Here is a 13,172-nt window from a genome sequence, read left to right as displayed (position 1 = left end):
ATGAAAGAAAAGAGAGAGAAAGATTCAGAACTTTTTGGCTGCTTTTGCCATATCTTAGTGGCTGCTGCTCACCCACCATTGCAGAAGAGTCCAGGAAGAAGCCAAAGAACAAAAAACATCTTTGCCTTACAATGCATGCCAAAGCCAGGGAGTTGGGAAAGACAAGAAAGAATAGTTTTTTTAGCCCTCAGGGCTGGGGAGGGATGAAGAACAAGGGGCAAAGGCAGGAGGAAGCAAGAGGCTATCCATGCTTCAAATTGACATCCAAGATTTAATTTTGTAATTTTGTGCCTTCTTTCTGAGTCATTCTTAGAAACAGAGATATACATATCGAAAGAGACAGAAGACAGACAGACAGAAGATGGAAGAATGGAAGAGGAGGAAGAAGAGGGAGAGATCTAGAGAAAGAGAGAGCATTGGGAATAAATGATGGAGACCTGTTTTGAGAGCCTGATGACTAAAGCAGCTAGCAGTGACAATCTGACCCTGATGACAGCTTTTGTCAATAACTCAGGAGACATTTATTTTGGGGTACATCAAGAGAACTGGCATCAATCACTTGGATAACAAACACAAAACTCTCCTTTCCTCAGTTTCCCTCAACTAGCAGCCTCTGGCAGACTGTTTAGAGCTGTTTCACCTGGATACATCATCCAGGCAGTAAAAACCTAGGCTTGGAGGTTAAATGGATTTTGGATTTACAAATTAGGGACATTGCCTCTCCCTCTCCCCCCCCCCCTCCTCTCCCTCCCCTTCTCCTCCTCCTCCTCCCTATCTCCTTCTCCCTTCCCCTTCCTCTCTCTCTCTCTCTCTTTATTCCTCTCCCTCTCCCTCTCTCTCTTCCTCATTCTTCCCTCCCCTCCACCCCACTTCATCGTTGCCTCTGCTCTAGCCAGGTGGACTTTTGAAGGATGGTATCCAATTTCGTGAAGAAGTGGACGGGAAGACTCTAACCCCCAATTGCCTGTAATTTAGGGCGGGGGAGTCTTTAACTGAAAGGCCCCTTACTTCTTCGGCACTCTCCTTACCTCGGAAACGTCACTCTCAGGTTGGGATACAGGGGAGCCCCCACACGCAACTAGACCTTATGGTCACGCTCTAGCGTGACCGGGCCAAGTTCCCCAGGGACTACTTTCGCAAGAAGTCTGAGGAGTAACAGGGGGGAAGAACTCGTTAGGGGGCTGGAGACGAGTTGGGGCGTTCCTGCGAGTGTAAGGGGTGAGGAAGGGGTTGGGTTGGGGCGGTTCTTCAGCAGTCACACCCTCAGTATCTCGGCTGGTGCTCTAGGCTCCGCTTAGTTCGACTCGGCTACCATCTGCTCCATGGACGCCCTGTGCGGCTCTGGGGAGCTTGGCTCCAAATTCTGGGTAAGGCGCGGGAAGCGCAGGGCCACTGTCCGTCAGGGAGACTGTCAGACGCCGAGGGAGAGAGGAGTCCTTTTGGGGACAGAGGGAAGGGCGGAGGCACGGAAGAAACCCCAGGCCAGGAAGGAAGGGACTATTGCTGTCGCTTTCTCGGTTGCCCTCCAACTGGGGAATCCCCGGGGCGGGGGATGCACTGTCCAGTTTGGGGAGTTGGTGAGGGCTCTCCGTGGCACAGACCCTGGTGTGAACATCCTGAATATCCAAACTGAGGGGACAGACAGGATCGGATATATATGTCATTGTGGGCACCCCTGAAAAGAGCCGGTGCTTGGATCAAGGAAGATCTCGGTAGATGTTGGCAGGTCAACCGCCTTTACACCAGATCCTCTCAGTCCGTCCCATTCGGCACAGAGGTTTGCTTTGGTTTTTTTTTTTTTTCCTTCAGTTTTTTTTGTTTGTTTGTTTTGGGGGATTTTGTGAGCAATGAGGAGACACGTGGAAAAGAGGAAGCTGGAAGCTCCAGTAAGAGAACTTCATCAGTTCCTTAAGAGGGAGGAGACTCAGTTGGAAGAAAAATAGCAATAATAAGCGGTTTCCTTAAGGGGAATCTCTCCCCCATCCCTGCATGAACTTTGTGACTTAACTCCAATTTCAGGGACTTCTGGAATCTGGGGAAAGGAAAGTTTCCCACATCCCACCCCTCAACTAGTATTTGGATATCTTATTTTGTTGGGGGCTTTTCAGATGTGGCTTTGGCTTCCTTGTTAACTGTCCCGGGGGCCCTCGGACCTCACCAAGTTCCAGTTGTAAGGAGAAGCCAGCTTTAATTCAACACATTTTCATTAAATCTTTCTTAAGTGCTGGAGATGGGGATAAAGACTAGACCTGTGATTTCACTGATAGAGAAAAGATTCAGATTCTCGGTAATTTATAGGCTTGGAAAGTTGCCTAGCAACTCGAGATAAAATGTTTTGCCCCGGATCTCATACCCAAGTGTCAGAGGTAGGACTTGAACACAAGTCTTGTTGGTTCCAAAGCCGATTCTCTATGTGGGTATGGGGATACAAAGATCAAAAAAGCAGGAGGGGAAAGGGGGGAAGACGCTACTGGTTCTTATACTTCACAGAGAGGATACAGCATGTGCACAAATAATTAAATATAATTTGAAGAGAAAGAGCTGTACTCGTAATTGGAGGTAACAGGAAAGACTTCTAGCAGGAGATGGCATCAGAGCTTTGAAGGACTTTTTTTCTGTTCTGTTTTGTTTTGGGGGAGAAGGATTGTGAGCAATAAGGAGACACTTGGAAAAGAGGAGACTGGAAGCTCCAGTCAGAGAATTTCACCAGTTGTTTATAAGGGAGGAGACTCAGTTACAAGAAAAATAGCAATAACAAGCGATTTCCTTAAGGGAACTCTCCCTCCCCATCCCACCTCTTCTCTTCCCCCTCCTTTCTTCTCCTCCTCCCCTCCCCCCAGCTCCTGCATGAAGTTTGTGATTTAACTTCAATTTCAGGGACTTCCAGAATATAGGAAGAAGATTCTAAGGGATTCTAAGAAGTAATGGTAATGTCTAGAGTTAGGCTAGGAGGAGCATACACACACAGTCCAATCCGGTGGTTTTTTTATTTAGGACCTGGAAATAAAATGTCCATAGAAGGCAGATAGAATAATAAAATTATGTTGAAGCAGATTTTCTTTCCTTGGGAGAACAGGCAACTTCTAGCTTCTCTGAGAGTTTTGGTGATCATCAGTGCCATTTAGAAAAGTATAAGAAGATGGTTGTGACCTATTGCAATTCTTTGTATTCTACTTTTACAAATAGGTGTCTTGGAGTGGGTCAGGCTTTCCTGTTCAAAAACACTACTCCTAGGGAGCAGATCTGAGTTGAACATGTGATCTTACAGGTGTTTTCCTGATTGATCAAGAGCTGAACTTGAGAAAAAGGGACCCAGTGTTTAGGCTGGCAATGTGCCAAGAGCCAGGTGCTTACCCTGGCGGTTGTGGAGGTGGAATAGATCTGGCACCAGCTTTTCTCTGATCCCTATGGCTTCTCATGTTGTAGTAAAAAGTTTCATAAGGGAGTGCATTCCCTCTTTATCCTTAAATCCTGGTTTTAAAGTATAAAACTCCAGTAACCAGAGTCCCCGTGGCCATCACCCTTCCTCCAATCTTACTTGAATTCCATTCAGGGTTATTCACTCATCAGGGTCCAGAGATTGGCATGTTGGACTAATTAATACTAATTACCTGTCTCTCTTTCCCTCATCCTCTTGGGTCATGAAGAGAATGTGACCAGCATTGCTTTTGCCTGGGAAAGGCAAGGACAGACATTAAGGGAACTATGACATAATAACAATAACTCATATTTCTAGAGTTCTTTGATCCTTTCCTCACAGTCCTATAAATTAGGGAGTGTGACATTAACTCTGTTTTACAAATGAGGAAAGCAAACTTTGATATAAGAATGGTAATAACACCAGGTGGTTGTGAGGATCAAATTGCTTAACATCGAAAACTTTAAATGACAATATAAATGCCATTATTGTTATTACCATCAACCACAACCTTACAAAATGTGGGTGGAAATTCTGCTGATTATTCAGGTAGTTCAAAAGAAAATCCAAGTACCTCTGGATAGGAAATTAAATTTTGGGGAAGGGAATGAACGTCAGGGGATGCTGAGGGCTGACTGACTACAGAAAAACAGGAATTCTATCTTGCTCTGGACTGTTGGATCGAATGTTGTAGCTATGTCCATTTTCTTTATCTTCTGTATGCTTCCAGACTTTAAGGACCTGGAATTTCATTTGGCAGCTCCTCTACAATACAATAGAGCAGGCATTCTTAACCTGGGATCTATTCACTTGTTTTGTTTTTTTTTTAATATTTTGACTACCATATTCCAATATAATGGGTTCCCTTTATGATCGTATGTATTTTACTTAAAATATTCTGAGAAAAGGTCCAAAGGCATCCATGACATACCCCTCCCCACACACAACATCACTTTTTAGGCAGCCTGGAGATATGTTTCTGAGTTTAATTAAGCTGGTTTTTTAATAACAGGACCCTATTTAATACTTTTTTAGTTTGGTGGGACCTGTAGTCAAGCTGCTTTTGAGTACTCCTTGTCACCTCCAAGCAACAAGCAGCCTTTAATGAAGGTCACCCTCTCTTTACAGTGTTTAAATATCTTTAGCTCCTGCTGGAGTTGGTGCCAACTGCCCTTTTGTGTACCCATATGAAGATTTCCTTGATAACAGCTCTTGCTTTTTTTTTAAATTCCATGCCAGGCATTTTATATTGTTTTTACTTGGTGATTTGGGGAAGGTGTGGTTTAACAATTGAGAGTCATCTAAATGCCTTCCAACATCATTTCTTACTTTCCAGTGAAACCTAGAAAGGGAAGAAGATATTCACCAATTAACATGGAGGAAGGATATGTTTTACAAACTTGGCTGAGAACCCACTAGTCTGGGGCTCAACACCCTTAACGCTGAACTTTTCCACAGGAAAAAATTCAAAACCTGGATAGAGAATAGTTCAGAGATTTGAAGTAGGAAGAAAGAAGATAAAAGAATAGACTGAAGAAGACAAGATAAAAGAAGATGCTTTAGGGGGTTTTACAGCTCTTCCATGGGCCACACTGTCTACTTCAAGAACTAAGCTGACCTAAAAATGAGGTGGCAAGTCTAAAAGTGATATAGTCATCTTATCCTCCATGTTTTGTGACCCTAAGACCAAAAAGAAGAGCATTTAGAGGACACTTGGGAAAGGGGCCTTTGAGCTAACTTATAGTGGATGCAGACTTGCTTTGAAAACTCATTTATGGGTTTATGGGGGTGGAATGGAGGTTGAGGGTAAGTATTACGAGGAAAGGATGGAGGGCAGGATGCTTTTCTTTTCTAGAAAGTGATCCAATGAGGTCAACTCCTTCAATTACTTCCACATTCCTTGTAGGGTCTGAGGGGAGATTTCTCTTTTGGGACTCCTGAAACTTTCCCCAGAGTCAGGACCATGGACAGAAATACACCCCCCCCCCCCCTCTGAAAAATCTCACTTGCTAATTTGTCCTCTTGCCTGAAATTCTCAAATTAGGTTTTTCTTGTAGACTACATCTTAACTGGTATTTTTGTACTTGAAGGAGTATCATAGGGCATAGAAGCGTTTAATAAAGTCTAAGATTTGGAAGGAACTTCAAAATCCATCTAGTTCAATTTAGGTATGAATTGTACATGATTTATAAATAATTTCTTTATAATATAATAATATAAATATAAATATAATAATAAAATAATAATTAGTACGCATATAACACTTTAAAGTTTACAAAGTTCTTTATATATTTTATCTGATTTGATTCTCATAACAACCCTGGGAGGTAGTACTATTATTATCCCTATTTTACAGATACAGAAACTGAGGCAGAGAAAACATAGAATCCAGAATCACATAGCTAGTATCTGACACAGGGTTCCATCTAGCCTGCTACCCAGATACCTCTAATTTATCTTCTAAGTATACCAAAGTAATGAGCCATAAGATAAGTCAATGTTATTGGGTGACTATAAGGACAGAGGTTCTCTTCTCCCTTGCATAGAGCATTTTTTTTTCTAGGAAAAGTCTGAGAGAAATGTGCAGCAACTGATAGCATATAATATAGCTGACATGGTGCCAAGGAATGACTAGAAAACTATAAAGGTACTGAAGAACAACTGTGCTCAAGCTGAAATCTGAACAAAACTGAAGAAGTCAAACTCTGGGGATTTATTAACTAGATTGCTTACTGGAATAGTTTATTATAATTTCTCAGGGTTGAGCTTCTGAACTAGGGAATAATATTTAATACAAATATATTTCTAAGGGTTGACCAGATGACTCCTAAATTTGTATGTGTTTTTTTTTTTTTTTGAGAGAAAGATAGTCTAAGGGTGCCAAAAGAGATGGTGTCAGAGTCAGAAAAATATATTGGCAAGGACCAACTTGGTCTCATAATGACAACTTCCAACTCTGTATTGAATGCCCACTGCATAAGTTATATGATGATGGGCAAGTCATTTAACCTCTCCTTAGGCCCAGTTTATATAGATCTAAAATAAATGTAATAGTACTTGTCCCATCTACTTTACAAGATTGTGAGGAAAGCATTTCATCATGTTTAAAATATCATGTGGTATTTTAGGTTGTTGAGTAACCCAAGGTTGTGGAAAGCTGTAGCATGTGAGCACAATTTTAGTATCTCATACTCAGTTGGGAGGGCTCAAGGGTAGACCTCATAACTGACCAGCAAGACCATTTACTGAGTTCTTAAAAAGTGTTAAATTTGTGTTAGTGGAAAGAATACTCACAATGACAAAATCCTGAAAATATTTATCTTTACATACTAGATATTCCAAAAGAATTAGTGAAGTTTTAAGCTATTATGGCACTATAATTCTTGAGGCATCCTGTATGTGATCTATTTGTATACTAGGATCATTCTAGTTTTAGAGGGACTTTTACAGATAAAAAAAAACTGAGACCTAGGAAGGTAAGTGACCTTGATCACACAGAAGAAAAGGCAAGATTTGAATCAATATACTCTGCCTTCAAATTCCCAGAATTTATTCCATTGTACTATGGTGTTTTAATGCTCTATATTTGCATCTCTGATTATTTCCAAAGATAGGGAGTTGTTTCTACTTCCAGGGAATGCGCTCAATAAACACCTATTGATTGAAATCTTCATCTCTTTGCTTATTTGCCAGGAAAAAGGACCAGAGGGAGAGTCTGAGAAATAAGACTTTTTTTTGCATGAGGACAGGGAATGACTGTACTGTGCAAATGAAATGCAAAGTAATGTGCAAATCAGCAGCAATTTTCCAGTCTCTCACTATAGGAATTTTAGATAACTGGAAAATAATAGAGTGTTCCCTTTTTACCTCATGTCCCTCAGTATCTAAAGAGGAAGGGGTTACAACTGGAGCCAAGAAAATTCCTTATATGGATCAGATTTCTTATTATTATCTAGTTTCCTCAATTACTACCATTATTAATCAAGCAATCAACAATATTTTTGAAGTACTTACTTTGTGCCAAGAAGGTAATAGATATTGGAGATATTAATGCAATGAATGAATGAAACAAAATCTCCTTGCAAGGAGCTTCTCCCTTATTCTTCCTTATAGGAAAATAAAGCTTTTTTGAGCTAATGCACTAAAATGGTGTGTGGTTAAAGACAAAATGAAAAAAGAATGGAGGGGGGGAAGAAAGAAGAAAGTGAGAAAGGGGAAGAAGAAATGGGGGAGGGAAAAGAGAAAAGATAAGAAGGAAGGGTAGGATAGAGAGAAGAGAAATTAGAGGGAGGGGGAGAAGGGCTTAGGGAAAGGATCAGAGAAGGGGGAAAGGGATGGGAAGAAGAGGTAAGGAAGGAGAGAGAGAGAGAGAGAGAGAGAGAGAGAGAGAGAGAGAGAGAGAGAGAGAAGAGAGAGAGAGAGAGAAGAGGAAGGACAAGATGGGGAAAAGAGGAGCGGAAGGTTTGTTATTGGTTCACACAGATTTAAACATTATAATAATAGGTAACATTATATAGAGTTTTAGAGTTTGCAAAGTACTTTCCAAATATTGTCTCATTGAATACTTACAACAACTCCAGGAGATAAGTGTTATTATTATTATCCCCATTTTACAAATGGTGAAACTGAAAGACTGAGTGACTTCCCTAGGATCATATAGCCAGCAAATGTCTGAGAAGAATTTGAATGCTAGTCTTCCTGACTCCAGGTCCACTTCTTGATCCGCTGTGCCATCTAACTTGCTTCTTCTGAGAAGAAGTAAAAAGAGAAAGGGGATAGAAAAGAGAGGGGGAGGGAATTTCACTTTAATTTCACAATAAAGTGAAAGAAAGGTAAAAGAGGAGGCAAGAAAGAAGAAATACAATAAAGGAGTAGAGGAATAAAAAGGATCAGGAAGGGGGAAAAAGAAAGGATTTATCTTTATTACCAGCAATAAAATTCTTAGGAAAATCAGGGCAGAGAGAAAGAAGGAGAAAGAAAGAGTCTAGCCCTGGGTCAACAACTTTCACTTTAGATGAGTAATCAGTGAAAAAAAGATATTGCTTAGACTTCATAACAGATGAGGAAAAAGAGAAGATTGAATAGCCCAATGGCCTTTAATGAGGAGCAGAATTTAGGTCTCCTAAGCCAAAGTGTATTTATTTTGTACTATTTTCTGTCGTTCTCTATCTCTTTCTCTATGAATGACTGTGGGGATGCCAAGACAGAATAATGACCTCTCCCCTAATTCCTTGATTAAAAATTTCTTTCCTTTTGTAAACCCATTTTTTAAAAAGTATTTATTTTTTCAATTATATGTGAAGACAATTTTTAGCATTCATTTTTACAAAATTTTTGAGTTCCTCATTTTTCTCCCTCCCTCCTTCCCTTCCTCTTTTCTTAAAATGGTAAGTAACTTGATATAGATTATAGATGTGCAGTCACATAAAACATATTTTCACATTAGGCACAGTTGTGAAAGAAGAAACCAATAAAAAGGAAAAAGCCATGTAAAAAATAAAGTGAAAATAATATGTTTCAATCTTTACTCAAACTTCATACTTCTTTCTCTACATGTGGGTAAATAGTATTTTCCATCATGAGTTCTTTGTAATTGTTTCAGATCATTGTACCATGAAAAAAGCTGAGTCATTCATAGTTGATCACCATACAATGTTGCTGTTCCTGTATATATTTTAATACTTCTGTTCATTTCATTTTGTATCAATTTACACAAATCTTTCCAGATTTTTGCTGAAATCCCTTTGCTCATCATTTCTTATTGCACAGTAATATTCCATTATATTCATACAGGCAGTAAGTGGAGACAGCCTTTTCATCATACATGAGCTTACTACACTTGGAGCCTCACTACATACGTGAAGGCCTCTCTACGTGTGTTATCTTGTTACACATTGTTACCAGCTTAATTTCTTTCCCTGCCATATGTTTCTATACTAAGAAATAGCTACCTCCTGGCTGTATGACCCTAAGCAAGTCACTTGCTTAGCAAAATTAAAAAAAAAGAAAGAAAGAAAGAAGAAAAGAAAAGAAAAGAAATATCTCTCTGACCCATTTCTTATGTCTTCATTAGTAAAGAATTACTCCCATATATGTACCACATATCTCTCTTTTGTCTTTGGGGTCGACCATGATTTTGGCTGTTGTATGATTTATGACCACTTAGCAATACTAGAGGAATACTTGTATTTTAAAAGATACTTTTTCTATGATTGAAAGGATGGGTTTTTCTATTGTTGTTGATTGAAAGGATGGGTTTTTCTATTGTTGTTGATTGAAAGGATGGGTTTTTCTATTGTTGTTCTGGTCAGAGAATAATTTGAGAGTTCTCTGCAGTTTGCCAGATCAATGAGCAATCATTTATGAAGATCCTATAATGTGATAAGTGTTAGAAATACAAATGTGAAACATTACCTTCAAGGACCTTAAATTTTACTAGGGAGACATAATAGTTAAATAATGATAATAATGAATAACAATACATTTACATATCATCTCCTGCTTTATTTTATCCACACAACTCTGCAAGGTAGTTTACAGGGGAGTAAACTGAAGCAGACAAAGATTAAATGGCTTACTCAAGGTCTCCCAGATGGTAAGGGTCTAAGACTAGACCTAATGTCAGGTCTCATGACTCCAGGCCCAGAGTTATATACACCTAGTTGCCTAAAATAAAGAGAAAATTAATATATAGTGACTACACAGAGAGGTGGAGAAGTGCCACCAATTAAGAGAAATCAGGAAAGTCCTCTTGAAGGAGATGCCTTGTGGGTTACAAGAGGCAGAACTAAGGAGAGAGAATTCTATGTAAAGGGCATATTCTAGACTGCAAAGATACGGAGAAAGGAGATGGAATGTTTTTACAGGAATAGCAGGTCGGTCATTTTAACTACACGCCCAAGCAGCTAAGGGACTGTGATGTATAATCAACCCAGGGCAAATTGGCTGGCACTATATTTATAATTTGACTTTAAACTCCCTTAGTATTTTAGCCCAAGGACAGCAGGAAAGCTTGTTGAGTAGGAGAATGAAATGATCAGAGGCATGTACTTGCTAATATCATTTGGGTACTAGTTGTGAAGATAAATCAGAGAAACAAGTAACTGGGTGCAGAGAGGCCAGTTACAAAACCATAATAATCATAATAGTTTAGACAAGGGGTGATTTAAAAAACTCTAAGTATGATCCAGACCCCCTTCTTAAAAACATGAAAGAAATAATTCTGTGCTTTCTGTTTTTGATGCAGGCTTACCAGAGACAATATTTTTAAGAAAAAATATTCTAATTCTGAAGACCTCTTCCTAGAGGGAGAGAAAAGCACAAAAATCCATCATGCTTCTGAAAATCTTGATCACTGTCCCCAAGCCATTTCGAAATTACAAAGTCTAATATTCCCACACAAAGATAAAATTCCATAATAAAATAAAACTTAGTAAAAGTGTTTAGACAAAAGTTCAGTAATAGTATGTTTTAGAGCCCAGATGCAGTGGCACACACCTGTAATCCTGGCTTCTGGGGTAGGTGAGATGGGTTGGCAATGCAGTTGACTGATCTCAGCTCAAGAGTTCTGAGTTTCAACAGGACTAAATCTAAATCAAAGGGCCACATTAGGAGCAGCATCAATGTGGCGAACCCTTTGGAGGAGAAGGTGTCACTAGACTATCTAAGGAGGGGAACTGGTTCAGATTGAAAACAGAGTAGGTCAAAGCTTCTGTACCAGTCAGTAGTGGGATTGGGCCTGTGGGTACCTAACTATGTAGTCAGTCTGGGTGAGTTAGTGATACCTAGGCTAAAAGTAAATAAATAAATGAAAAGATTGATTTATAAGAAAGAGCAATGAGTCACTTAGCAAGAATCAATTTTTTTCACCTCTTGGACAATTATTTTCCTCTCTCTCTCTGTCTCTGTCTGTCTCTGTCTCTTCTCTCTCTCTTTGCTGAGACAATTGGTTTCAGTGACTTGCCCAGGGTCAAAACATCTAGGAAGTGTTAAGTGTCTGAGGCCAGATTTGAATTCAGATCCTCTGACTTCAGGGCTGATGTTCAATCCACTGTACCACCTAGCTGCACCCCTCCCCCGCTTTTTAAGGAGACATTTGGGATTAAGTAACTTGTCCAAGATCATGAAACTAGTGAGCGTTAAGTGTCTGAGGCTGGATATGAATCCAGGGTGGTGCTCAGCTTTATCCACTGCACCATCTAGCTGCCCCCCATTCACTCTTCCTACTTAGCCTTGGCAAAGATGAAACCAAGAGTTGCTCATATTAGTAGAATTAATCCTTCTTCTTTCTCTTTCATTAATCACTTCAGGGAGGGCTAAGTCCTTCCAGTTCATTCTAATTATAAATTGGTTAGACTTTCTATAAGAATCATGTAAAGATTCTAAGTGAGGGACATTGTTTGAGAATTTATAGTTAAAGAAAGTCTGATGTGAAGTCCTTGCAACAAGGACTTCAGACCAAAGGAATATCCTAATTTTTTTTTATAATACTTATCCTAAAAAGGGAATGGGGAGAATCTGGTGTGCTTACACACAGCTATTCAATTTTGATCACTGCCTATCTGTAGTTCCTACCCAATATAGAAGTACTGATGAAGTAACTCTTTGGACTGTTGATCCCTAATCTAGACAATATGAATTATTGATCCACTAGAATTTATTAAGCAGAGGGATGATATGATCAGACCTGCACTTCAGGAAAATCACATTAGTGGCTGAATGGGGGATCTATTTAGGAGTGGGGGGGGGTGGAAATTGAGCAGGCTGATCCACTGGCAGGCTATTGCAGTAGTCCAGGTGTGAGGTATTGAGGGCCTGTGCAAGGGTGATAGCAGTGACAGAGGAGAAAAAGTGTGGTACTCCAGAGATATTGTGGAGATAAAATCAACAGACATTGGCAACAGCCTTGGATACAGAAGGCAAGAGATAGTGAAGAATCCAGGATGATACCTAGATTGGGAACCTAAGAATCTGGGAGAATAGGAATAGGAAAGTTAAAGAGGAGAGGATTTAGGAGGAAAGAGATCAAATTCTGTTATGAACATATGGAATTTAAGATGTCTAATGAACATCCAGTTCCAGATGTCTGAAATGTGGTGGGAGATGTGAAATTAAAGTCAGTAAAGTATTTGGTAAAGTAATTCTCCTTAGCAATACAAATATGTTGCCAAAAACATTGGCAAATCTGTTCTATTTGGCATCTATTTGTTGCTCTTCCAGTTTCATGTATAAATGATCTTTTGATGATCTTACTTAATCGGGTTTCATGCCAAGTTATGTGTAGAATCATTTTTCCATCTCTTCTTGTAGTTTTATGGGTCTATAATGTTCATTATCTTCTATTATATATTTTGTAAGCTATTGTTCAGTCATCTCAGTTGTATCCGATTCTGTGTAACCCAATTTGGGGTTTCTTGGCAAAGGTACTACAGTAGTTTGCCATTTCCTTCTTTAGTTCATTTTATAGATGAGATATTGAGATACACACGATTAGGTGACTTGTCTGAGATCACATAACTATTAAGTGTCTGGGCCTAGATCAGAACTCAGATCTTCCTGACTACAGATCTGAAGTCTATCTATGCAGTGTGACATCTAGCGATTATACAACTTAAATACACAACCATGAGAAGCAGCCAGCTACAGTAGAAAGTAGACTAGTTGTAGAATCAGAGATCCTGGGTTAAAATACTAGGTTCAGTTTTCTTCATCTGTAAAAGGCTAAAGTTTGTTTGCCCAAAGGACTATAAAACTG

At 39.5% G+C, this 13,172-nt stretch overlaps 1 protein-coding gene across 1 annotated transcript in view; it reads left to right on the top strand.

The window, feature by feature from the left end:
• The first annotated feature begins 1,237 nt into the window (after positions 1-1,237).
• Positions 1,238-13,172, top strand: part of ABCC3 (ATP binding cassette subfamily C member 3) — a 71,527-nt gene continuing 59,592 nt past the window's right edge. Inside the window, 1 exon segment of the mRNA XM_051994293.1 lies at positions 1,238-1,367. Within this exon segment, the coding sequence (XP_051850253.1) occupies positions 1,323-1,367 (45 nt within the window). The 5' untranslated portion in view covers positions 1,238-1,322.

This window comes from Antechinus flavipes, chromosome 4 (assembly GCF_016432865.1).
Source record: "Antechinus flavipes isolate AdamAnt ecotype Samford, QLD, Australia chromosome 4, AdamAnt_v2, whole genome shotgun sequence".
NCBI lineage: Eukaryota > Metazoa > Chordata > Mammalia > Dasyuromorphia > Dasyuridae > Antechinus > Antechinus flavipes.
Note: the sequence above shows the minus strand (reverse complement) of the source record. Positions and strands in the feature narration are given on the sequence as shown.